Below are 27,290 nucleotides of genomic sequence, written 5' to 3' on the forward strand. Positions count from 1 at the left end.
ATTAAGTTGAGATAATCATGACAGATGTTTATTTTTGGTAATATATCAGTTTTTATATGGAAAATAACAAATTGTATCCATGTCAAAGAAATCACTTTCCACTAAGTTCCCCATTACAAAAACACCTCTCAAGGAAGTGTGTTAATTCCAGATCACATGACCTGCTCCACATGATGTCATTTCCTTCTGAAGAAAAGACTCCAAGGCTTTCTGAGTTATTTAATATAAAGTAGTGTGTGAGTCAAGTGTGGATTTATCGCATGTCAACAGGTTTACTACGATATCTTTATAAATAACTTTCAATTTTACACAATTGTATATATAATATTTTAGAAGAATCTTTCTGTAAAAATGCCATGTGGTGTTTGGTCATAGGCGGCCATGTTGATTTTAGGCCCAAAAACAGCAAAAATGTCAACTGTAATACAAAAAGTCCCACAATTATATATTGACCCATCTGTATTGCAAACATTTTATGGTCATATATGAGCAATAACATTCCAATTTCATAATAATTTTTCTTTGGTATAAAGGCTATCATAAATAAACCCTGCAAGTGTTATTATATTAAAATAATGAAAGATTCTCAGAGCCGAGACCAAACAAAACAAGATACAGCATGTATGGCTGACCCTGATATTGAGTAGGATAAGAGCTGAGATGTAAAGGTGGTGAAATAACCCTCAAGGATGAACTGAGGTCAAAGTAAAGCTGCCTCTGTAGGAGCCCATATTCTGTAAATGTTGACCTCATGTAACTCGAGAGGAAAACTTTCCAGACAACTGGAGCAGGGTTGATGCGTGAGAGAGATTAATATATGCACTCGACTTTGGAAGAACAAAAGACATCAACATCAGTTCACACAACACACTGGAGGATTTTTTTTTTCAGGATGTGCCACATTTTGATTCTTGTTGATCTTTATGACACAGGTGCCTCGCATCATTATCTTTGTTTGCTTTGAAAACAAATTTCCTCTCCATTTTTATGCCGTCAGTTTGAGGAAATTATTCTGACAGCTGTCATTGATGTTAAAACAAGGAAAACTGCAATAACTAGCAAACAGCAGCTCATCTGTCACAGCCTGACACAAGACTTAGAGATGTGACCCAGTACGACACATCCGACCCCGACGCCTTCCACGTCAGCAGTGAGCTTCAGTCAACCTGGCAGCTATCCAGAGCTCAACATTTGAATTAATTCTCTCAGCACGTGTAATTAATTATTCAATATCTACTCATCAACATGTTGTGTTTTGCTCTTTTCAACAACAATTGGCTTCAGGAAAGCAAAATAAAAGACTATCATTCAAATTATGTCTCTACAAGGCTTTACCTCATCTAAAGTGTATGAATGTAAATCTACATCTACATCAGTTCATACTTCTATTTTCCTGCAAGGGACCACATGACATAAATTTCGTCATCTACACAAGTTAAGAGTTATAATTGAAGTGGTTGGTGCCAGATTTTGAAGGTGCTTTAATTAGTACGTCCTTTTCATGGTGGTGCCAAAACACTGTCCAGAAATTGCCCAGATATTCTGACCTTTGTCCACTCATTGTGCTCGTCCCACTTCTGGAATAATTTCATTGATATGGTGCTTCAGTCCAATCTGGACCAACCATATACTGTCAAAAGTGCAAAGTCACACTTCCAGAAACATTAATAGGAGTCCAAGCGTATTCTTTGTTCAATGTGTTTTCCAAGACCACAGTCTACATTTGTCACCAATGAGCATACAGAAGACATGAATAGGACTCTAGACTTGTCCTAGTTTCTTGAAGATGTTCCACCTTCCATCCCGAAGGCTTCTTTAGCCCTAGCTGACTGGTGGGAGTCCCATCCTTTGTTAGATCATTCGTGAAACACATGTTAGCACCTACCTTGTTTTTTGGGTAATTTAAGGAAGGTTATTGGTTTTGGTAACATTTTCACCTATGTACATTGCAGGCTGTACCTCTGTATCTATACCATAAAATAGTAACAAATAACGGACCTTTAGCCACAAGCTTGAGAAAGTGTCACGGGATTAGCAGGGAAAGACCCAAATGCAGACACTACCAACAGGCAGGTGAAAGTGCAAAAGAAACTTTAATCAAACTTTAACTAACAAAAGGTTGTAACTCAGGATGGCAGAAGAGCAAACAAAAGCTGTTTGGAGGTCCAGAAAATATCTAAAGTAACTGATCCAGAGAAAACCAAAAATACACAAATCTAATGAACAAAGGACCACATGGAGCACAAGGAAGAGGTCAGGCTGGAATAGGTCAGCTGGAGACTAAATAGTACACAACACAGGAGGACAAACAGGCATTTAATCCAAGATCAGAATACGGTAGCAAACTCAAAGACTAAACAGGAGGGTAGTGAACAGGAAGACGGGACAATCCAAAACTATATATACAGAGAGAGCTAATTGGAGAGACTAGACTCAGGTAAGTCACAAGACACAGATAAGACAAAAAAAAATTATCAAAGAAATTCAACTTGTTTTTGTCTTTTTGTATGATTGAGGGTATTCTAACTGTACTTTACTGCATAAAACACATTTGTGAGATTTCTGTACATCTAGTCCAGGTTATGCTGTTTCCATAGAGATGCAGGACTTAAACAAGAAAAGCACTCAGAGAACGCAGTACTCCGCCAAGGCTGCTCAGTCGTTGTATCATTTCCGACAACAGAAATCTTGAAAAAAAATTGGGGCAGAAATCACAGCAACATAGAATGTGTCCATTTAATATAGATGTACCCCCAAACAAAATGACCTTGCGCTGAGCACAGAGGTGTGTTATACATGTGTACGGATATCAAATCACGTGACCTAAATATGTAGCGGGAGGCAGGAAGTGATGGGACTCAGAAACACCCCCACAATTTAATCAGTTGTTCCTTGTATCATTTCCAACAGATAAGTTCTGATAAGTCCACAGTGGTGGATTTGCAGTGGGATCGCAATCATGTGATCATCAGCAGGCAGCTGACATAGTGTTCACTTGTTGTGAACAGTGACGCCGTGCTGCTATCTCGTAATGATACAGAAATGTTTAGCAAATCCATGGATCCAGACTAAAAGCAGCATCACTGCCAAAATTTAATCCTCCTTGTGTCATTTCTGACCTTCCCTGAGAATTTCATCCAAATCCGTGTGTCCATTATTGAGTAATGTTGCTAACAGACAGACAAACCAATGGCGGTCGTCACATAACTCTGGCGAAGGTTCCACCTCCTTGGCGGAGTAATAAGTGAGGCTTCCGACCGGATCAGGGGTGAAACGTCTTCAAGAAACTCAAGCTGAGCTGCCTTCGGTTTATCACTTTGATTTAGAGAAAAAAAATTTAAAAAAAATCTAAACCTTCGACCCCTACAGTGAGGAGATCTGGTGGCTCTGTTATGCTTTGAGGGGAATTTTGCTGGCATGGTTTGGATCCACCATAAGACGGAAGAGTCACTGCTAATCAATACAACATTGTCCACTTCAAAGAGAACTAAAGCTGTTCTGGTGGTCCAGCAGCTTACTGAGAAACTTTATACTATGTTTTCCTTTCTTTTGTCACCCGTCTGTATCACGACCTGGATGACTGAGTAGCTACACAGACAATTTAAATTTAAACTATAAAATGTAGAACCGTCCATGACACCAAATTACACTTAGTATTGATGTAATGGTTTCACATTGCATACATTTTCTGCAGTATGCATGTAGGTGTTCATTACACTGCCTTCTGTCAACAACAACCTGAGACTACACAGCCGAAAATTCTCTTGTTTTGTTAAAAGATATAGCTTTCCTTAAATTACCTGAAAAGCAGGATGAGTGCGAACATCTGCAACCTGTGCTGTGAGTGCTGTCACACCGTTTGATCCTCTGCCAGCTTTAGCTGTGCAGAACAGCTGGCATGACAGCTAATGTCAACAGCGAGAAGAGGTGAACTTTCCAGAAAACAGGGCCGAGGACTTTCGTTTAAGAAAGGCAAAGCATTTTCCAGCAGTCTAAATAACCATTATACAAGGGACAGTTCTCCCCCCTTTTTTTCCCTCTTCAACAAAACACAACATGGCATTTACTGAGAATGGATTTTGCAGATAGCAACATGCATTGGAGAGATTCCAGAAGTTTGCGTCTGCCAAGCGAGTGGGTTTTGCTGAAGACTGGGAACATTAGTGGTGTTTTCTTCACTGCATCTGCCTCTGTAGTCACTTTCCTGTGTTGATGTTGCGCAGACAGAGCTGCTCCTCACTTCCCTTTGTTTCAACTGAGGACAATTGATCAGTACACATCTGAAATTAAGCATTCAAACATCAGATGGTCAGTTTTGATTGGAAACAAGACAAGGCCAGAGATGCAGGTGTGTCTGTGCAGCACTGGAGAAGAAAATAAGAGGATTTTGGCTGGTTGTGTTGGCTGGCACATTGTTCATACAAGAAGAAAGAACAATAATTGCCAAGATGTTGAATTGATGATACACAAACAGGAAGCCAGTTTCTTAAAACATAAACCTGGGTGAGATTTTTTCCATTTTTAACAAACTGTAAAATTAAACTAACAATCAGTTCTCCTTCTGACAACTATTGTCTTTATAACTAGAGCCTGACATTGCTTGTTCTTCTGTCATCAGGCTCCATAGCTGCACAAAACCAGATTGTGTTGTTGTGATGTTTATTACTGTCAATACTCACTAGAAAATCAGATGTGTACTAATCAACAAAAATGAAAATAGTCCTCAAAAAGTTCGTAATTTCAGCGACATTTTCAAAAAACTACAGTCCCCTGTTGATGTAGGAAATTATATATTTGCTTTAGAGTATGAAACTGTATATTTATGACCAGTTTGTCTTATTGGATCCTGAGCTCCATAGACAGAGACTAAACATTATTTTAAAATATCAACAGTATTCCTGAAATGTTGTTATAGAGAAAAATGAATTTCAGAAAAGAAAACAAGAGGAAAACTATCACGAATTCTGTAGACGTCATAAAGTTGAATTCAAACATGGAACTGATGTAGTTCTGCATTAAGCCATGAACCCCAAAACCCCCTAGTAGGTTCAGATGGAACATGATATCATTTTAAAAATTGCCAAAATTGCACTGTTCGTCAGAACCAGAAGCTGTGAAAACAGAAACAAACATATGGTTTTCCACTTTCCTACAGCCCTTGAACTACTCATGCGTGATATGAGCTTAAAATTGAGATATATTTTTTGTTACAATCATTATTAACATACATACCTCATTGAGAAATCTGCCAAAAATAAATAGTTTGGAATAGATTCTGTTAAAAAAAAAAAAGCTAAAAAATTCTGCGCTCCTCAGCACAGTTGAGAATCCATGTTGACCTTTTTAGCTTAACTGCAGGCTGTGTTTCCACAAAGCTGATAGGAGACAAGTATGAAAACATATAAAAGAGACAGAGTGTAAAATATAACATATTTGAGCTACATTATGGCTAAAATACAGTATATAGATTAAGCAAGCTGCTGAAAGATCAATTCAGCACTGTGAAATGTGTTTCTCAAGCTGCAGAGAAGTGTGACAAACATCAAGTTTGTAAAAATAAAAGCTATGAAATATATATATATATGCCCTTTTTTTGCCAGTGTTGGTTAAATCTGTGAGCATTTGAAACATTGATTCCTGATTTTCACAATTTTAGTCAAATGAAAAATTGAAGAAATCTAACTTATTTTTCCTTTTTGTATTATTTTGGGCATTATAACATTGACTTACTGCAGAAAATACGTACAATTTTTGAGTTCTCTCCACTTCAAGTCAGTTTTTAAGTCTTTCATATCTGTGGCAATTTTAACTGATGTTTTCTTAATGTTTAATTGTTCTTTTTATTATCTTACTGTTCTTTTTAATCCATGCATGAATCATTTTTGTGACATTATTGCTGTTAGTTTCATTATTATTTTTATTACTATTGCTGCAGCCACTGAGGATTTACTCTCAGTGGACACAGTTATCTACAGTATGGCAAAGCTACCCTTTTTCCAATCAAACTGAGCACTTGCTGCTCAGACATCCTTCAGAATAAGAAATGTGAGATGCATCTTTTAATTTGCATGTGACAAACAGACTGCCTGTGCTCAGCTGTGTGACTTGTGTGCAGCGAATATCGCTGACATTCAAAATTAGACAGTCAAACATGTTTCATTTCACTTCACAGATTAGTAGAACAAGCTGGCAACTTGTGCTGCCTAATTTGCATGATATTATCACATTCAGTAATACACTGTATATGCTTAGCTTTTGATTAGAATGTTTGTCTACAGCAGTTTTTTTTTTCTGTCTGGGTTTAAAAGTGCATCAGTGGATGGCATATAAGCCAGATTTTCTCAGTTAGATAGTGTAAGATAGAAGATAAAAAGCTCTTTTTATCATGGCGGTGGTTCAATCTTTGACTAAATGGAGAGAAGATAAGCTGTGTGGGCTTTACATGTTGCTTTTTCTACATTTGCAGCCACAGTGATCTTTAAACGTTGGCGCATTTGACTAATTATGAGTAGTTCTGTTTAAAATACTCTTTTCTTTTCTCATTGTTCTCATATACATAGGATAAAAGGAAACACAGAGGTCCCAGTACCAGGATCACGCCCAAGTCCAGAGAATTTATCGAAACAGATTCCTCCTCCTCTTCGTCAGAATGCCAGTCGGACACCGAGGAAGCCATCAAAATCCCGACACTGCCGCCTCAGCCGACACGCTCCGCGATTAACACGCAAACTCTGTCCAACACGCACATCCACACGCCTCTGCTCCCATGTCTTGGCTCTGCCGGCAGTGTGGGGAGTCTGGGAACATTTGGAGGGAAAGGACTCCGAGTCAAAGATGGTAGCAATGTGACCACTAATGGTAGCAGCAGTAGTAATAGTAGCATCAGCAGCGGCAGTAATGGCAGCAGTAGCAGCTGTAACTCCCTCAGCATCAGCAACATAAGTGGTTCGTTTGGTACGTCTGTTCCCGATCCTGGAGGGTTAGGAGGGCAGAGTAAAGACCTGGAGTCCATGTCGCCACCTTCCAATGTGGGACACGAGGTGCCTCTTTCCCCCTTAAGGGAATATCAGGAGATCCAGAGTTTATGGGTGAAAATCGACCTGAGTTTGCTCAGCAGGGTTCCTGGTCAGGGGCTGGGGGAGAGACCTAGGGTGGGCATTACAGAAAGAGATGGAAGTGAAGGGAGAGAGAGGGAGAGGATAGGTGTGGCAGAGAGAGAAAGACAGAAACAGGAGGACAGAGACTGGCCAGGCCTGAGAGAGAGACAGAAACTGACAAAAGGGGAGAGACAGGAGGAAGAAAATGAGCGATTAGTGCAGGACAGAGAGAGGCAAGGTGACAGAGACAGATTAGCAGAGAGGGAGAGGCAGACGGATAGAGAGGACAGGGAGAGATTCGGACTCGGGGAGAGGACGGCGGCGAGGGACAGGGAGAAGATATGCCAAGGTCTGGGGGTCCTGGACAACCCCCCTGTGCAGGAGCAGAGTAATCCCAGGCTGACCGGGAGGACGGAGAGAGGAGAAAACGGAGGTAAACACAGGAGGCAGGCAGCTGCAAACATGGTGGTTCCAACAGAGAAACACAACAGCAAGAGCAAGAGGAAACACAAGGTGTGAAACAGGATTTTCCTCCTGAAATTCTCTGTATCAAAGTCCCTCAAAATTCTGGTATTTGTGTATTTTACTCCCATTCATGTGTGTGTTTTACGTTCCCAGTCGGACCACGGAGAGTCTTCGGTCAACGGCAATAAGAAGCTGCGACTGGACAAAGACTGTCTGCTTCTCCCACCCTGCATCTCACCGATACACAACCACAAGAACAGCTCAGCAGAGTGAGTATCAAGAGTAGAAACACACCCATCACTTCAGCTCTGCAACAGGACGATACTGTACTGAAACAGTATGAAGATTAGGTTGCTAATAACAGTCAACCAACAGTAGTCCTAGTAGACTAGAAAGGAAGACATGCTGTAAACTTAGTAGAGTGACTTTTATACAGGTTAGAGCTTTACACATGATGGAAAAGTTGACAATGTCACAGTTCAAAGGGAAAAAAAATTAAACAAATCCAAGACCAGAATGCACAAAGTGGTCTAGAATTCATACTGAGACCAATAAAATATTTATAATAATTGTAACAACAGCAATGACAACAATTGTAAAACCGAATAAATACAATAAAATAGAACAGAACAGATCAAAATAGATAAAAGACAAAGTGAAATTAAATCAATAAGAGGGAACAGAGCAATAAAAATACATTAAAATACATTGAAATCATGGCCATAGAACTGTATAATTAAAAGCAGGTCTAAACAGACAGGCGCTGAGTTTGTGTTTTAACGTTTCAAAGGTCAGAGCTGTTCTAAAACCCTCCATCAGAGCATAAAAGTTAAAAGCTGCCTCACCAAAACTTTTTGCCTTGCACTTTGGAACACCTAGAAGAGTCCTGCTGGACTTTGTGAGAGATCGTCCTGGTTCAGAGACTGAACACGTCAGAGTAGATTGGTGCAAGACCGTGAAGTGCTTTTAAGACAAGTAGAAGAATTTCGAAATCGATACTGAAACTGACAGACAACCAATGTACGGACTTCAAAACCTGTTTGATGTCTTCTTTCCTGCTCCTGGCCTGCAGAGTTCTCCATCATTTGTCACTGACTTAAAGCTTTTTTGGGTAGACTGAGAATAGGAGAGTATTACAGTAGTCTAGCCTGCTGGATATAAAAGCACACATCTGTCTGCTTCTACAACTCTGCACTGTTCTTATCTAGACAATGTTTTGTAGTCATCAGCGATCAGAAACTGAAGGAATACTTGTAAAAGAAATGTAATGCAGCTTGATCGAGTTCATTTTGTGTGATGGATGGACAAATTCCTGACAGCCGTGAGTGGAGCTGAACCATCCAATATAGCCACTGATCTGATACAAATCATGTAACAGTTACTGTCTGCCGATACAGAATCACAATCTGATACTTTTCCTGGATAATACACACTTTAAGTACATTAAAGTTGTTCAAATCAATACAATCTATATGCTTGACAACAAAACAGCTCTGCAATTTAAAAAAAAAATGCATTTCTGCATCCAAACTGTTCCTTATTGTTCTTTAAGTGGCAGGAACCTTGTTGTAAAGCTCCACTAGGACACTGTCTGAAAGTAGTGTTAGAGATGTAATGTGGCTCCACAAGCTCAGAAAGATGGCCTGTGTTTATGACGTGAATGTCAGAAAATGTTCAGTCGATTAGCTGCAGCTTCTTACTGTTTAGTACACGAGGAAGTGCTCCGTGGGACTTTTAGCTGTTCTTCAAAGCATTGCACAAGTTTAGCTAGCAATGGGCACCATGACAAAGACTTCTGTGATGCCTAATGTGATCCAGCCAAAATGTATGGCTTTTTTATGCACTGTGTTTTTCCATCCTGACACCTGTATGACAGTGGATGGAAATAAAGGCTCAAGCTAAGTACAAAGTGGACACATGCAATGTGTCTGTATTTATTCAGAACTTACCTGTAACACTGCTTAGTCACCCTCTGACCCATCTACACCCATGATGCTCTCTACTAAGCATATCCAAACCTGCAGGAACCTCACGTCGCCAGCCACCAACTTCCCAAAGTACACTGCTTTTTAGAACATCCTATTGCTGTCTCCATCCTCCTTCCATTTTGATTTACTCCTTGTTTGTGGCTTCTAGTAGCCTAAACACAGCCAATGTAAATGACCTACTATCATCCTTATAAAGATAACACAGTTAGCTGTAGCCAATGACTCCTGACCCTCTTATTAACAGCACCCTTGATGGCAACAAATCCTTAAAAAAATGCTCCACAAGGTTGTTTTCGTTGTCAAAACCTCCACAGGATAAATTGAACTCTCTTACTTTATCACTCACTTGCAATTCAGCTTTGCAGAGCAGGTTTCTTACTCTGTTTCTAATAAACAAGAGAATGTGGAGAACGAGATTTGAGCCATGTGATGGAAACGTAAGACGCTGTCATGCATTGCTTCAGTGATGTCAGTAATAGTGTGTCTATAGCATTTAAAATGCTCTACCTTTCAAAAACATGACTGAAGTAATTCTTCTACTAAACAGCCCAGCCTCAAGTGGCTGCCACAGACGCTAGTCGAGGTAATCAGACAAGTTAACTGGAGACTGAGAATTTTTTTTTAGGGAAGCCTTAAATGTGAATGTAGTGATGAAGCCACCAGACAGGCGAGTTCAATTCACAGTGTGACACAGGAATGACAAACCGTGAATTTCAGCTTTCCGTGTGAATTATTAAAAACACACTAAGCTGGCTGTCTCTATAAATAAGCCTCAATGCGACAGCTACGGAGGAAATATTTTTATAGCATCTCAGCATTATCAAAGAGCATAAAGCAGTGAGACGTGGAAGGGAAAAGAGGAAGTGACCTGGAGCTGAACCTGTGACACTGAGTGTTTATCAGGCTGTAAACCAGGTGATGTGGTCGTCCTGTTGAGAGCCAGTTAGCAGCTTCTTGTTAGTTTTTGACAGTTATCATCTGAAGTGTTTTCATCACTGGAGACATAATCTGACAACAGACAATTTGCAGCGACTCAGATTTCTGTTTTGCCTTTTATATTCTTGTCTTGAGCCTTTGAAACTTGGATGAAGTGTTCACTCATTTAAGGCCATAAACAATCTGACACCCAATTTAATCCCTTTCTTGTAGTCAAGAATACATTTTCAGTGTGTTTTTGTGATGTGTTGTTCATGTACTCTAAATTCACTGGGCCCACATAGCACCAACATAAACACTGAATTAACTTAAGTGTACCAACAGATTATTCTTCTGCACTGTTGGTCTAATTTATTTTTTTTCAGTGTCGGTTGCTGTTTTAAAACCAACATGTCACAAGCTGTGTTACATGTTATGCATATTTTGAAGTATTTCATTAGAAAATCATCAGAGAAATGACAAAATTTAAAGGAAAATCATCCTAAATGTTGCAAAATAAATTGTATGAGGCGGTTTGTGACTTTTTGAAAAAACTGTTTATGCAGATAATGGAAAATGGAAACACCTTTTTCAGATAAGTGCAGCAAACTTTAAGCTTATGTCTGACCAGCTCTTTCATTGTCTGGACAACATGAAATATGTTTAATAATGTTTAGAATTACAACTTGTTCAATCAAACAAAAATCCTAAAGAATTTCCTCCATTTTTCTGCTGTACTGTAGATGGCCAAAGTTTTTGCTTGTTTCCTTTTGCTTTTTTGTAACAGTTGACAAACTGAATTTGTTTCCAATATACAACCTCTACTTTTTCTAATCTGTTTATTAAAGCAATACAACTGCAAGACTGCACAATCACGTGTGTTCACACCAAAGCAGTTAATAGAAACAAATCTAACAAGGAAAGTAGTCAAAGAGCGCAGTACCCCACCAAGGCTGCTCAGTTGTATCATTTCCAACAGATGAAATCTTGAAAAAAATCACTATAGAACGTGGCCATTTAATATAGATGTTCCCAAAAACAAAATGACATTGCGCTGAACACAGGAGTGTGTTATGCATGTGTACATTATGTACGGATACCGGAACGCATGACCTAAATATGTAGCGGGTGGCGGGAATTGATGGGGCTCAGAAACACCCCCACAATTTAATCAGTTGTTCCTTGTGTCATCTCCGACGGTCCACAGTGGTGGATTTGTAGTAGGATCACAGTCATGTGATCATCAGCAGGCAGCTGACGTAATGTTCACTTGTTGTCATAGTTACAGTGATGCCGTACCGCTATCTCACAATGATACAGAAATCTTTAAGAAATCTGTGGATCCAGACTATAAGCCGCATCACTGCCAAAATTTAATCCTCCTTGTGTCATTTCTGACCTTCCCTGAAAATTTCATCAAAATCCGTTATTCGGTTTTTGAGTAATGTTGCTAACGGATAGACAAACGTATGTCGCTCGTCACATAACTCTGTCATTCCTTGGCAGAGTAATTAGCATTTTGCTGACAGTTATATGTAAACACAGCTACGACTTTCTACTAATCTGAATCCTTTAAAGCTCTGAATATTGCATCATTTTGTGCAGCTGTTTTAAGCTCAAAACCTGAGCTGATTGTCTAATATAACACGCATATTTTAGTTTTAGCTGATAACACAACAAAGAGCAACATTAACACTGTGTCAGAACAACTCATTGGCTCTGACTAAGGTTAAATCAGTGTTGAATCTTTGCAAAAATGTCCTGAAAAAAAGCTGAAATATCAGAAATGTGTATGCTAGCTGAAGGGACGTGTTGGTTTCTATATTTCACTGACGGCACTTTGAAGGCTGAGTTGAGCTGAGTGAATTTGTTCTGTAGCTGTAACAAGTCAGCAGCAGGTAGTTTTGTTTGCAGTTACTGAAGGGTCAGGCATTCGCAGGCACATTTACATGCTGTTTAATGCGCTGCAGCTGAGCGGCTAATGAGCTAACTGAAAACTGACGTCAGCAGTGTTGGTAAGTTAGATAACAAGGAGGCTTCTGCAAGAAAAGCTGATGCAGATTGTTTTGCTGTTATGTGTACTGCCGTCTGCCCATAATATAACACAGTATTTTAATCAGCTGCATCAAAATAAGGTCCTCATATAAAGGTATTCCTACAAAAAAAATCCCAAATCTGAAAGTCTGCCTGATTTGTTCCTCAAAGGAGAACAGGGTACATCACATTTACAGAGCAAATATTCATGTTGTTTCAGACAAAATTGACATTTAATTTCATCTTCCCACTTGACTAAGTAACTGTTGAGTCATTGCAAATGTATTACAGATGAACATTTGGCAGAAACACTGTGGTCAGCTTATGCTAATGGACTCTAAATTTCTTAACTTGTTCTGCCTTTAAGAGAAGAGCGCTCTCACCTGCTTCCCTGCTAACACACACACACACACACACACACACACACACACACACACACACACACACACACACACACACACACACACACACACACACACACACTTTGGCAGCATCCACTTAAGGATAGATACACACAAATACACGCAAATTAGCATAGTCATACACACAAACACACTCACACACATTAAGTATGCCGCACACAAACACAAAAGCGTGCTCACACACTCGCACACACACTCTCTACAGCAGCTAATTAGTCTCTGTCTCCCTGATTTTGTATATTATCACTAATGTCGGTGCCCGGGGCCTTGTTCTGCGAGCTCAGCAACTTTCTCGCTGCATCAAACCCCCCGAGTTTCTCAGGCAGAGGAAAAACATAAAACTATTATCTGTTGTGTTGCAAACAATATGAGTCACAAGAGCTACCATAAGGCAGCTGAGGGAATAATCATCGAGGCGCTACCAGGAAAGACAGAATTACAACAATTTGAGAAGGAAAATATCATTCAGACACCGCAAATGAAGTAGCAACAACATAGTTAGGTCTTGTTAGCTGGGCTTATAGAAGGAGGGATTCATGAGCTGGATGTGTTTGTGTTAGATTGCACTGATTCCGACAAAAAAAGTCCAATAATTAGCCCTGAAATTCTGTGTCATTATACAATAATCAACAAGATATTTGACTCAACTCAAAAGATAATATTAAAACTAAAAGACAGAAAAATAGACATACAAGTGGGTCCTTAAAAAAGTCCAGCAACAGTTCAACAGGGGCTGAGAGGAAGGCTAGAAGGACGAGCAGCTCAGAGAATCAGTTTGGGGATCGAGGGGAGAATTGTTGGATGGAGGAGAAGCAGCACTTTTGAAAAACAACAGGACTTCAGGATGGAACAGAAAGAAAACAATAACACAGGTGTTTCATGTGAGCAGGATTCTTCCAAGACCTCTGATCTCCAAGAGCACAAATCCGACACAGAACATGCAGTAAAAAGCATTCAGTGCCATCTTGTTATCAAAATAAACACTGTGTTTGTGTGTTCAGCAGCTCTATAAACAGGAAGCAGTCTCGACGACGTGATGAGAAGCTGCTCCCGCCCCTCCTGTCCCCCCTCTCTGATGATCCCCCTCGGAAACGAAGCTGCGACGGCGGTTCCTCTCTCAGCCAGGAGGGCGGCGCCGCCGGGATGCTGCCCTGCCCCGCCTCCTCAACTTCCACCTCCTCTTCCTCCTCACACAGACACAGGAGAGGTGAAGGAAAGGCGTCATCGCACGTGAGAAACGGCAACGTAAGTGACCACCGTAGGTCAACGTTTACATGACAAAGCTTAATGTGATTGTGCAATGCTGTCAGGATAAACACCTGGGTCAATATATAGTTGAGGGACTTTTGAAGTCCATGGGATATATCTTGCATATATTTTTATTAAAAGTAAAAAAAAAATAAAATAAAAAATACTGTTTTTATGTTCGTTATGATCATGTCTTTACAAATTTCATGATTATTTATTATGGAAACAGTCACTTATTAATAAAAAAAAATGACTGGATATCACTAAAATGTCAACTAAATAACCGTCCATATTTAATAACAACCACCTTCTAATTAGCCAAACAACAATAAAATGAGCTTATTCAGAAACTGTTTTGATTGTGTTCTTTTCATTAAGTTGAGATAATCATGACAGATATTTCTTTTTGGACAATATATCAAATTCTATATGGAAAATATCAAGTTGTGTCTGTGTCCAAGAAATCACTTTCAACCAAGTTCCCCATTACAAAAACACCTCTCAAGGAAGTGTATTAATTCCAGATCATATGACCTGCTCCACATGATGTCATTTCCTCCTGAAGAAAAGACTGGCCAGACTCCAAGGCTTTCTGAGTTATTTAATGTAAAGTAGTGTTTGAGTCAAGTGTGGATTTATGGCATGTCAACAGGTTTACTACAATATCTTTAGAAATAACTTTCAATTTTACTCAGTTGTACATATAATATTTAGAAGACTCTTTCTGTAAAAATACCATGTGGTGTTTGGTTATAGGTGACCATGTTGATTTTAGGCTTGAAAACAGCAAAAATGTCAACTATGATACAAAAAGTCCCACAATCCCACCTGCTGATTTTCCACATGTCCACAGTAGAATATGACACTGAACCAAGAAGCAAAATACACTGAAAAGAACCATTTATGTGTGATTGAGGAAGTTCTTTCAACTGCCGCTCAAAACCTTGACTGGTCCTGTAATTCAGTTGGTGAAGTGAATGAGCAGCTCAGCAATAAAGTTTGAAAAGCTCACACATTACGATACCAATTTCAATGCCTTCTGTGCTACAGGAAATAGATTCCCACGGCGAGAAGCCCTGCGGAGACGGTTACCATGCCAACGGCCATTCAGACTCAGAGGCGTGGTCGGAACCGCTGATGGATCCCGCAGAACCTCGCAGGCCGAGACTGTTGTTCAGTGACACGTATGTAAAAGAACAAAGCAGCATGTATTATGATTCGTTAGAAGTCATTATCAGATAAGTGCTCTGGACAGTTACGAAGAAAGGCTTGGTCTCCTATAGACATCTATTCAGTAAAAAAGGCTTTTATTGTACTTGTTCTCTCTGCACGTAGCTCTTAGAACACAAAAGGTGTTTTCTCTTTACATGGAAGTGCTTATTTGTTCAGCTGTAACATGCAAATGTTGATTCTTTATCAATAAATTCCTATTACAGTGGTCCCTCGTCTATCCCAGGGGAGGAAAATCAGCGAAGCAGCGGCCATATTTATTTTATTATTTATATATATTTTAAGGTTTTATCAACCCTAGCCACACTCTTATTAACACTTTCCACACTCTTATAAACACTTCCTATGCTCTTAAACACTTTCTACACTCTTAAACCTATGTAATTTTAACAACATGTAAAATTCTACATGGGTATTCACCAGTGAATATACTATAGATTGAATGATGAAGATGATGATGAATTAGCGATTTATTATTCTTTTAATATGTTTTAATCATTGTTTTTTATTTTTTTAAATATCGTTTTCAATTTTTTAGACTAGAAAATGCTTATTTTACTGCAAAAATAATAAAAATAATAAATATATAAAATATACTGCAAACTCCCGCAATACCAAATGCAATTTCAAAAGCCGTGATACAGTGAGACTGTGAAAAGTAAACCGTGATATGGTGAGGGAAGACTGTATTCTCATAGTATTATCCTGCAGACACTGACTGCCTCAGAAGATCTATCTATCTATCTATCTATCTATCTATCTATCTATCTATCTATCTATCTATCTATCTATCTATCTATCTATCTATCTATCTATCTATCTATCTATCTATCTATCTATCTATCTATCTATCTATCTATAAAACTGATAAACAAAACAGACTTTTTTTCATTCTCAGTTCTCAGTTTAGTGCAGACGATAACTTCTTTGCAGGCTGCCTACACAAACATTGTGATTATGTATGCAGGAAAGTCCCGGTATACCTGAGGCTTGCAGCTGCGCAGCCCGATTACACTAAATATTATTTGGGCACAGTCCAATTTGGATCTTGGGTTTGAGTTTGCGATACTAAGAACCGAGTGGACCCACGAGAACCTGTAATGTATTGTTGTATTGTCTTGTCTGTCGTAACACAACTATTTCGCTGTACGTCTGAGCCAAATGGTGGCCTGTTAGTGTAATATAGATGGTGGAAATAGCTGTAACTGCTGCACCACTTGTCCAGTTCTGCTGAAACCTGGAAAGATGATGCATCTTCTTACTTATTTGTCCCAAAAGGGTTCTGCATTATTCATTATACAACATGTTTTGCTGTTATACTAAGGTTACACTGAGCCCGAGGTGTGTATACCTAAGTAGGCGACTGTGTACGGCTCACTGTGAGCTGCTTGTACTCAGTGATTATGTAAATCGCTCTCTATCATGCAGGATGTTCCTTTTTTTTTTTTTTAGTTTTTGTTAAACGATGTGTCGGTGCAGATGCACTCTTTATGTTCTGTTTTTCTCTGTGCTGTTTGCAGAGTCCACAGCGCCGATTTCTACATGCAGGAGGCCAAGAGACTGAAGCACAAGGCTGATGCTTTGGTAAGACGTTGTGAGGCTCAACACTTCACCGAAAATCAATCAGTGGAAGACATACATATTTACTCCTCCGTGCTGAAGCACATACAGGAGGCAAAGAGAAGACAGATGGTTAGAAACACACAGAAAGCAAAACACACAATGTTAACATCTACAGTCTAGACTGTAATTATGTGTGCACTGGAAGTCTCCGTAGAATGAAAACCTATTTCGTATCGAGGACCGTACTGTATAATTTGTGTTATTTATTGCACCATTTGTCTCCAAGGGAACATTGCATTCAAGGACTGATGATGTCTCCAAGATTATACAATATCAAAAGAATTATCGGATCCCCCCCGAACAATGAAATGAGATTTATTTAACTTGTTATTTATCTTATGTTTACGCGTTGTTTCCTCGGATTTATCTGGGGATTTGCATCTTAGTGGGAGATTATTCAAAGAGAAGGCTGAGCTTCTGCCACAATGCTGTTAAGACGTCGCTTATTCCATCACTTATTCATGTCTCCTCTCTCTGTCACATCTCTTTTCATCTCATCTTTGTCTCTGTCACTCTGTTTCTGTCCGTCTCATTCGTTTTCTTACACTTCACCTGCAGATGGACAAATTTGGTAAAGCGGTGAACTACGCAGACGGAGCTCTCTCCTTCATCGAGTGTGGAAACGCCATGGAGCGAGATCCACTGGAGGCCAAATCACCGTATACGATGTACTCTGAGACTGTGGAGCTAATCAGGTATGGACAGACAGCAAAAAGGAACAAACAGGATTCACTGGAATTTATAGCTTTCTTGTTTCCTAATGAGTTTGCAGGATGAAGGTGATAACTGCTATTTTTTCTAGGGAAAGTTCCTTCAAAGCACTTTGTCATGTGCTGCTAATTATACAGGAAATGTAGACAGTGTTTAGTTTGTTCAGAAAACCAAACTCTTTGAGAATGTTGCTGTGTATAAAGACAGATTGCGGTGATCGTTTCTTTCCAGAACCTATTAAAAATACTGTAAAACTATTTTAAAACAGGAAGCATAGTATTTTGCAAAACAGTCGCTGCAATGAAACTAAACATCAGGAGTGATAACTGTGCAATCATACATGAGAAATACACTACGGTTCAAAAGTTTGGGATCCCTTAGAAATATAAATTTCCAGCAACCATCACTCCTGTGTTCTAATGCTACATTGTGTTAGCTAATGGTGTTGAAAGGCTCATTGATGATTAGAAAACCCTTGTGCAGTTATGCTAGAACATGAATAAAAGTGTGAGTTTTCATGGCAAACATGGAAGTGCCTGGGTGAGCCCAAACTTTTGAACGGTAGGATAAGTTCAAATAATATTCTGTTTGCCAACGAAGTAAGCGTGAACCAGTGCTGCATTCTTAAAAAGCTGGACTCTCCACTTCTGTATTTTCTGTCTTTGTTGTCTACAGCTTTGCAGACCTGCAAGGCTGCTGGTTGGTGTAATTTAACTAGTGCCACACTACAGGAACTGCAGGTTTTCAGTTTTTGAGAGCAGAAAATATGTGAAGTCGCCAAGTGTAACTTCAAAGAGAGCAAACTGAGGATAATAAATGACTGCTACATGTGAAAGTCAGCAGGTCGACAGCAGGGTGGTGTTGTGGGATAGAAACCACAGAGCTCAGGTTCAAGATCTGCCCGGCTGCAATCATCCATCCTGCTGAAGTGTCCTTGAGCCAAACACAGAATCTTCAACAGCTGCAGGGCTGCTAATCAGAGGCTACGACCTCTGACCTCCCTGAAGAGAAAGGACCTGAATCTTCCTGCTGAAATCAATAAAGTATTAAAGTGTGACTCCTCTCACTTGATTTCATTTGGACTGATAAACCGTCGCTAAGCAGAGAAGGTTGATTCGGTCACCAAAGGCAGGAGGCAACAGCTGACCACTGAAGGAGTTTTTTAACTATCTAATAAATAACTGAAGGAGAAGTGTATCCTTCCTTCCTTCCACAGGGTTAGCTAAAGCTCACATGTAGCTTGTTTTGCCGAAGGCCACTTCAGCAGGGTTTCTGCCGGCTGCCAGCGAGCTGAAGGAATTAATCACTAACCACCGTCCCCCTGTTGTCATGAAGAGCAGCTCTCTGAATGATTTTAACCTTGATTTTCTAATTAAAATGAACCTTGAGTATACGTCCATTCAATTGCGTGTTTACATTTCTCCCTCATAAATCTCTGGAAATGTCAACAGATGAGTAATGAGCGTCTCTGTGCTGCAGGTACGCCATGAGGTTGAAGAACTTCACCAGCCATTCAGCCACCGTCTCTGAAAAGAAGCTCGCTGTGTTGTGGTACGATTTTCTTCTGTCTTTGTCTTTGTGTTTGTGTGTAAAATACAGCAGGTGCAGAGGATTTAGGAAACATGTCATCAGTTTCTTACAGCACTCACACTATTTTGACCAGACACCAAAAAAGTCTCTCTTTTGACTCTTTAGATGATTAATATTTAATTAAAAGGTTGACTTTGAATTGGACATGGGAGTTTTGTTGTTTGTCCCACCTCCTCTCTAATTTGCTGCCATTTTTCTACTATCAAAAGCAAAAATGATAGATGATGATCAGAATTAGAAAATGTAATAGGAATAGAATTTAAAGAAATAAAAAAAGGAAAAAATATGCATGAGTTTTGCTTGAGTATTTAAAACTGGAGTGAGCAAACTTTCCTGACCAGATAAACTAGTCATATTGATTAAATGTATTTATTGAAATATTTAACCTGATGAGTGCTACAACTTTATGGGGAGATTCCTAAAACCACACTAAAAGTTAATTTATTAGTTTTGCTTTTATTAGATTTTTTTCATTACTCCGCTAGGGAATGATGAAGTTACGTGACGATCAGTGTACATTTCTTTGTCTGTTGGTCTGTCTGTTAGCAGCATTACTCAAAAATGGACTAATAGATTTGGATGAAATCTTCAGGGAAGGTCAGAAATGACACAAGGACGAAGTGATTAGATTTTGACAGTGATGCAGCTTATAGTCTGGATCCAGGGGTTTGTTAAAGATTTCTGTATCATTGTGAGATAGTGGCATGGCTTCACTATAACTATGACAACAAGTGAACACTACGTCAGCTGCCTGCTGATGATCACATGATTGAGATCCTACTACAAATCGACTGCTGCGGACTTACCAGGACTTAGCCATCAGAAATGATACAAGGAACAATTGATTAAATTGTGGGGGTGTTTCCAAGTCCCATCAATTCCTTGGCAGAGTAATAAGGTGATTTAGAAAAACTGGCATGATTTTTAGCACGTTGAGTTTTTTTACAGCACAGAAATCTGACAATTCTTTCAGTTTTTACAGTTTCTGACTCTGATAATGGTAATTTTGGTGTTTTTTTTTCTTTTAGTAAAACATGCCTTTCCACCCATCAGTGTGTTGCGGTTCAGAGGTTTAACATAAAGGTGGATGCTAAAAAAGAAAAACCCTTTTTTGCTAAAGCGATGTGGGTCCTGACTTTGATGGGAAGTCGAGGGGATTTGCCAGTCACGGAGATGGATAAGAATATTATGGGCTTGTAGCAGGTGATGGTGCACTGTTGGGTGCAATGACCTGACAGCAATGACAGAAACCTGCATGAAGACTGAGGCAGCTGCTGCAGAGAGAAACTCCACTTTCATTCAGAGATCAGAGCAGCAGTCCTGCAGTAACAAGGAGTTTAATTATAGTTTAATGACAAAGCAGAGAAATTTAGTTAATGCAACAAATTCACTTAAATATTTAAGAACCACTCAGTTCAAGTGGTTCTTCGTAGGACCATTTATAAAGTCCCCACTATGTCTAGGTTATTTATTGTGGAATTAATCCGATCAAACTGATTTATATAGCACATTTAAAAACAACTTAAATTGACCCCACATTCACAAAAATGATGTGATAAAAATAAAATAGACAATATAAATGATACAGTCATGAACAAAAGTTTCCATACACTTGTGAAGGTCATGTATATTAATGCAGTCTTGAGTTTCAAATGACTCCAGCAACTCTGAATTCAGAACATTGATGGAAAAGTTAGATTAACACAACTTTCTACATCATGAAAACTGATAATTCAAGTTGCTGTAAGGATATTTTTGGCCCATCACATTTTGTCATTTTTTCAGAAAACCTGTAATAAATCTATGAAACAACCAAAATATATGATTGTTCTTTTGTGACCAAAACAGATGTACTGTAATGATTTCATCACAGAAAATTCGGATTTATGGGAGTCATTGGAAACTCAAGACTTCCCTGATTTACACAATATTTACATATGTTTAATATCAGATATCAAACATATCTCATGTTTGCTGATAACTAAAGCTATTCATGTTACAGAGAAATATAGTAAATTCTCACGTTTACAAGGCTGGAACAAGATAATAACGTGGCATTGTTTCATTTTTTCATTGTTTCGTTTATCTGAACATCATTAGACTAATTGTGTCATCTTTAATTCTAATTCACCAAGCTACCATGAGAGGGACGCTCATTACCTGCAGCGTCACGTGATGAATTGTTCTGACAAATAAACTACAAGATGAAGTGATTTTACAGTTGAGATGTACATATAAAGACTTTAAATGTGTACAGAAACTTCTGTTCTCGACTGTTCATATTTAGACAATAAAAAACTAGTAAAATCACACAGTAAAACAATGTAAAACACTAAAACAGGCAAAAGAGGATAGCAGCTTCTAAGATCAATTTCTAAAAGAGAAATAAATAGGAAATGTTAGCACCATAAACAGCAGCCAGAGATCATTGAAAACACAGACGTCTTGAGCTTTGTCTTGAAAATATCAGTGGAGGAGGAACATTTGATTGAAAGAACAAAGCTGTTCCAAAGCTACAATTTTTTTAATTTGACTCTACAACCTGTAGTTTTTTCTTTTCCACAAACATTTTGAGTGTGTTTTTGTACCTCAGTGGGTCTTGTGATAATGCACAAGCGTTATAAACACAAACTGTTGGGTTTTCCTATTTTCATATAATACTTTTCTACATTTCTCACCTTCTCCACATTAGTCCACTGAATTTTATGAAGTACTACTTAGTAACTTCAGAGACGGATTTAGGTGGATTTTGTCACCTTGCTGTTGCTTTAAATTGAAGGAAACAAAAACAGATTTATTTAACCAGAAACTGACTCCACACAGGTTGAAAATATTCTTTTAAATATAAATTAAGACATCTGCTGCATGTTGTTCCTTCTCTGACTTTCTAATATATCACTATAAGCCACATGCATTTACTCAGATACTGTGGTTTACAATCATTTTAGGAGCTTCTGTTTTACTTCAGTGTTTTAGTAACATGCTACTCTAAAACTCTGCTCCTATTTCACTGGGAGATTGTCTTCCAGCAAATGTCTTCTATGTGTTATTTGTAGCTCTGTAATTAAATGAATTTATAATGCACAAGAACTGTAAAAACAAAATGTTAAATTTTTCTGTTTTCTTTTAACAGTTTTATACATTTCACACATTCATTAGGCAAAAGACATAAGAGGTTTTGTTACTCCGCCAAGGAACAGCGGAGTTATGTGACGATCAGCGTACATTTGTCTGTAAATCTGTTTGTCTGTCTGTGTGCAACATTACTCAAAAACAGACTAACGGATTTGGATGAAATTTTCAAGGAAAGTCAGAGATGACACAAGGACCACCTCATTAAATTTTCACAGTGATGCGGCTTATAGTCTGGATTCACGGCTTTTTTAAAGATTTCCCATTGGGAGATATAGCTGCCTGTACGGTGACGCTGTAACCATGACAAGAAGTAAACACTGTGTCAGTTACCTGCTGACAATCAAATGATTGTGATTCTACTACAAATTGACTGTGATTTATCAGTTGGAAATCATACAAGGAAGAAATGATTAAACTGTGGGGTGTTTCTGAGTCCCATTAATTCCTGCCGCCGGCTACATATTCAGGTCACGTATGTAGCAAACCCCAGCCAGACAATGGTGAAGCTCCTGATGATTCACAAAGCCTTTATTTACGTTCTGCCATCAGCCTTATTTTAAACACAAATTCACCTTTTTGTCCTTCCCTCCTTTCTTCAGGAAACACCGTCAGAACTTGTCTCCATTCCAGCTGCTTCTAAGTTTAGACACATCCTTTGCTAGACAGCAACAGCTGGAACCGTTTTCTTTCATCTCTACGTGAATTTTTGGACTTTTCGGCAGCGTCTTCATCATGTCAAGAAACCACTTATTAGATAAACACTTCCTGTGCCGCTGGAATGGTGACAAAATAAAAGCCCGTACCATTAAAAATACGCCTTCAAAATAAAAGCATGGAGGGAACGGTTATTTTAACACTAGCAAAACAAAGGCTTGCCAAAAATGATGAACGGATCAATAGACCATTATAAGAGTGATTTACATGCAATTCTGTATCCATACAGAACATGCACATGCATAACACATGCCTGTGCTCAGCACAAGGTCATTTTTTATTAAAGATTTCATCCTTCGGAAATTATACATCAACTGAGCAGCCTTGGCGGAGTACTGCGCTCTCTGAGTGCTTTTCTAGTTGTCATTGTAAACTGTTGCCAGCATTACAGTGAAATTACAGAGGTACTCCCAGACTCAAGTATAAAAGGAAAGCTAAAATAGAATAAACAAGAAAAGCACTCAGACAGCGCAGTACTCCGCCAAGTACTCTGCAATTTAATCAATTGTTCCTTGTATCATTTCTGACGAATAAGTCCTGATGAGTCCGCAGCGGTGGATTTGTAGTAGGATCACAATCAGGTGATCATCAGCAGGCAGCTGATGTAGTGTTCACTTGTTGTCATGGTTACAGTGATGCCGTGCTGCTATCTCGCAATGATACAGAAATCTTGAACAAATTCGTGGATCCAGACTATTAGCGGTATCACTGCCAAAATCTAATCACTTGGTCCTTGTGTCATTTCTGACTTTCACTGAAAATTTCATCCAAATCCGTTAGTCTTTTTTTGAGTAATGTTGCTCAGCTTTCTTTTTATAAATTCTTTACTCCACTTAATTAATAATGTGCTAATTAGTGAACTTAAGAGAAGGATTTAGATGGATTTTGTCACTTTGCTGTTGCTTCATATTTAAGTGAGAGAAATGAAAACTTATGGCTTAACTCTTAACAAATTGACTACACATGTTTCCAAAATCTTTTAAACGTAAATTATGATGTCTGGTTATCATCGTATCCCCTTTCCTTTCTTTATTCTCTGTTTTTTTCTTTTTTTTCTAGTTTAATATATCACTGTGAGCTGCATTCATTTATTCAAATACTGTAGTACAGAAGCATTTTTAGATGCTCCTGTTTTATTTCAGAGTTTCAGTTATTTGGTACCTTAAAAAACTCTGCTCCACTATATTTCAGAGGAAAGGACTGCTGTTCCCTAGAGTGATCCACACAATGTTGAGTGTGTTTTTAGCAACTCTGATTGTTGTACTTTGATTAAATGGACTCATAAAGCACAAACACTGTAAACACAAACTCTCTGTTTCCATATAACAGTATTCGACATTCCCCATGTTCTTCAGTCTGCTGAATTTCCTCCTAATCTGCAAGAACTTGAGATTCGTCTTTGAAGTCCGGGTGCATTTTGCATGGACAACATGAAAAATAACACTGAGCTTTAAAAGGGGGAATTTTGTTCGGTGGACTCATCTGCCTTCTAATGCTTTTGTTTCCATAGTAACCGCTGTCTGTCTCTGCTGTATCTGAGGATGTTCCATCTGAAGAAAGACCACGCTGTCAAGTACTCGCGGTCGCTCATGGAGTACTTCAAGGTAAAACACACACGCTTGGACTTTGTTTCCTTCCACTCTCACTCTAATTTTCTCCCTCTGTGAAAAAAAAAAAAAACACACGCAAAGTCAATTACAAGCCCTCAATACATTTCATATTCATTTCCATGGTGCCTGTGCATTAATTTTGCATGGCATTATTAAATTCCATTCTTTCTCTTTGATATTAATGTATTAATTAGCACCATCAATCATCACAGTGAATTGTTAGGGTTTAATGTGCTTGTTTTGATTAATTATGTTTAGTTTAATTAATTACTGAGGATGTCATTATCACAGTGCTGCATTTGCATTGATGGGATTGGATTTCTGGAAGCGGCTGACTGGGGGTTTAGCTGCGCATGTGTGTGCAGGCTGTGTACATACAGTTTGTGTTGACAGAGAGTCAGAGCAGTTCAGTTTGAAAGAAAAATGGCACAAAAACAGGCTGTAATCCAGTTTTTTTTTTTTTTCAATTTGGATTTTAAATTCTCACCAATGAATAATATTACAACCTGTTCAATGTTCAGAGATTATATTAGTATTAATATTCAGCTGGGTTTCAAACTAACATAAATTACAACTTGCTATTTGATTAAAAATTGCAATTAAAAGGTAGCAGTTACTTCAAACTTATTCCACTTCAGTTGCTTTATTGATTTATTTTTCATCAGCACTGCCTGGCATAAACTGAATGATTGAAACCAGGCAAGAAGTGAGACTTGTTTCTTCCCAATGTGGAAAAACTCTGCACATAACCTCCATAAAACCACAACTTTTTTACAGTTTTGCTTTGGTGAGGATTAAGCTGCGACATACAGGTGAAAAGGGTAACATTTTTATCAACATGAAACTTCACCTCTTCATTATTTATAATAAGACAATGATTGTTTTTCTATTACAAGTTTTCTGAAATGTTATGTTTAAATATGCAGCTAAGGAAATTGTGCAAATAAAATTGTGAACGTCGGATTAAACCAGTTTAATTAGAGTCCGAGCACCGAATGATGTAAAGACCCTATTGAAACCCATGGGTTTTTTATTTTTCTTATTATTATCCTTCCTTCTCCAGATGAAACAAATGCATTTTTGAGGCCCTAAACATACTTGAAAACTTGAAAAAATTTGCACACACATCAGGACTGTCCAAAAATTTTATATTTTAAGGGAAATGCACACGTATGTGGCAAAATGGCTCCATAGTGCCCCAGGGTTACCATGTTTGAGTTCATAGCTTTTGCAAATGTGCAAAAATTGGTCCAAAATCGTCCAAAATATGACACATGAATCAAAATGGCCGGCTTCCTGTTGTGTTTTAGGTGTGGTTGTCATTACATTTTCATTTGTCTTGACGAGTTACATATACCTACTATGTTTAACCCTCATGTCGTCCTGCGGGTGAAAATTGACCCGTTTTAAAGTTTGAAAACGTGGGCAAAAAAAATATTTTCACAGTGAAACTTCTGTTGTCCACATTTTCAACATTTCTGTGAAATCTTTGAACATTTTTTGGTGGAAAAACAGAAATGTTAAAAGTGTTTCTTAAGAACATTCACAAAAAAATCTACCAAAATCCAGTGAATTTCGCTGGGTTTTGATTGATTTTTATGTGATTGTTCTTAAAGAAAATATAAAAATTTTACTGATATATATGTAATCACTTTAGACATTTTTAGGATTTTATTGGAAGATTTTTAGTCTTTTTTTTTTAAGTATTTACAAGAATTTTCTTGCCAAATTTGGGGGATTTTTTTTTTTTTTAAATAAAACTTTAAAGGGAAGCTTTTAAGAAATTATTGAAATTTTCTTTCTGAAGGTTTTGCAAATTTTCAAAAATTTGGGGAATTTTTTTGCTGATTTTTTCAGACAAGGAAACAATTTTTGGTGCCCATTAATGACGACAACAGGAGGGTTAAATATGCAAATAAGGCATTATCTTATTAAAAATGCCCTATTTTACATAATTGTCTAATACACTAAATGTAGTAAACACCTTGGTGATTGTTTCTGAAGTTTTCTTTTCACTTATCTGTAAGAAGACATGTTATTAAACAAAATATGCTCCAACATGAAGCGTCCACTGTTGATTACTTACAGTAGGACAATTCTGAACTGCTATGTTTAAATATACAATTTAAGTAATTAATGTCTAAAAATGTCCAAATTAGCAATAATTTCCAAAATACGAATCTAAACACTGGATAAAACCAGCTTAAAATAGTGGTTTCCTTTAGTTGGCATAATAAAGTCTTAAGGTTTTCATTGAGGGCATTGTGGACACCTCATAACCAGCAAAAAAACAATGTTTTTACGAATAAAATGTTCTATAAATCTTTAAATCCGGCTCTCTACAAACATTGAGAACACAAATAAGAATAAAAGTGGAGAGTTTGCTGACTCTGAGTGCTACTGAAGTGGAGATTTCTGGCTCAGAGTGGAAGAAGAATCTCATCTTGAGAAAATAGCCTGTGGAGGTATTCATTGTAGAATTCACACATTTATATTAGAAAGCACTAC

At 38.2% G+C, this 27,290-nt stretch overlaps 1 protein-coding gene across 3 annotated transcripts in view; it reads left to right on the forward strand.

The window, feature by feature from the left end:
* aff2 (AF4/FMR2 family, member 2) overlaps positions 1–27,290 on the forward strand; it is a 221,450-nt gene that overhangs the window by 179,621 nt on the left and 14,539 nt on the right. For 2 of the 3 annotated variants that reach the window (XM_055016689.1, XM_055016691.1), the window contains exons 16-23: positions 6,561–7,610; positions 7,716–7,831; positions 13,923–14,166; positions 15,220–15,353; positions 16,920–16,983; positions 17,581–17,717; positions 19,213–19,284; positions 24,683–24,776. In XM_055016689.1, the coding sequence (XP_054872664.1) occupies positions 6,561–7,610; positions 7,716–7,831; positions 13,923–14,166; positions 15,220–15,353; positions 16,920–16,983; positions 17,581–17,717; positions 19,213–19,284; positions 24,683–24,776 (1,911 nt within the window). The remainder of the gene's footprint in view (positions 1–6,560; positions 7,611–7,715; positions 7,832–13,922; positions 14,167–15,219; positions 15,354–16,919; positions 16,984–17,580; positions 17,718–19,212; positions 19,285–24,682; positions 24,777–27,290) is intronic. The other variant, XM_055016690.1, reaches the window with a different exon arrangement.

Source organism: Amphiprion ocellaris, chromosome 13 (assembly GCF_022539595.1).
Source record: "Amphiprion ocellaris isolate individual 3 ecotype Okinawa chromosome 13, ASM2253959v1, whole genome shotgun sequence".
Taxonomy (NCBI): domain Eukaryota; kingdom Metazoa; phylum Chordata; class Actinopteri; family Pomacentridae; genus Amphiprion; species Amphiprion ocellaris.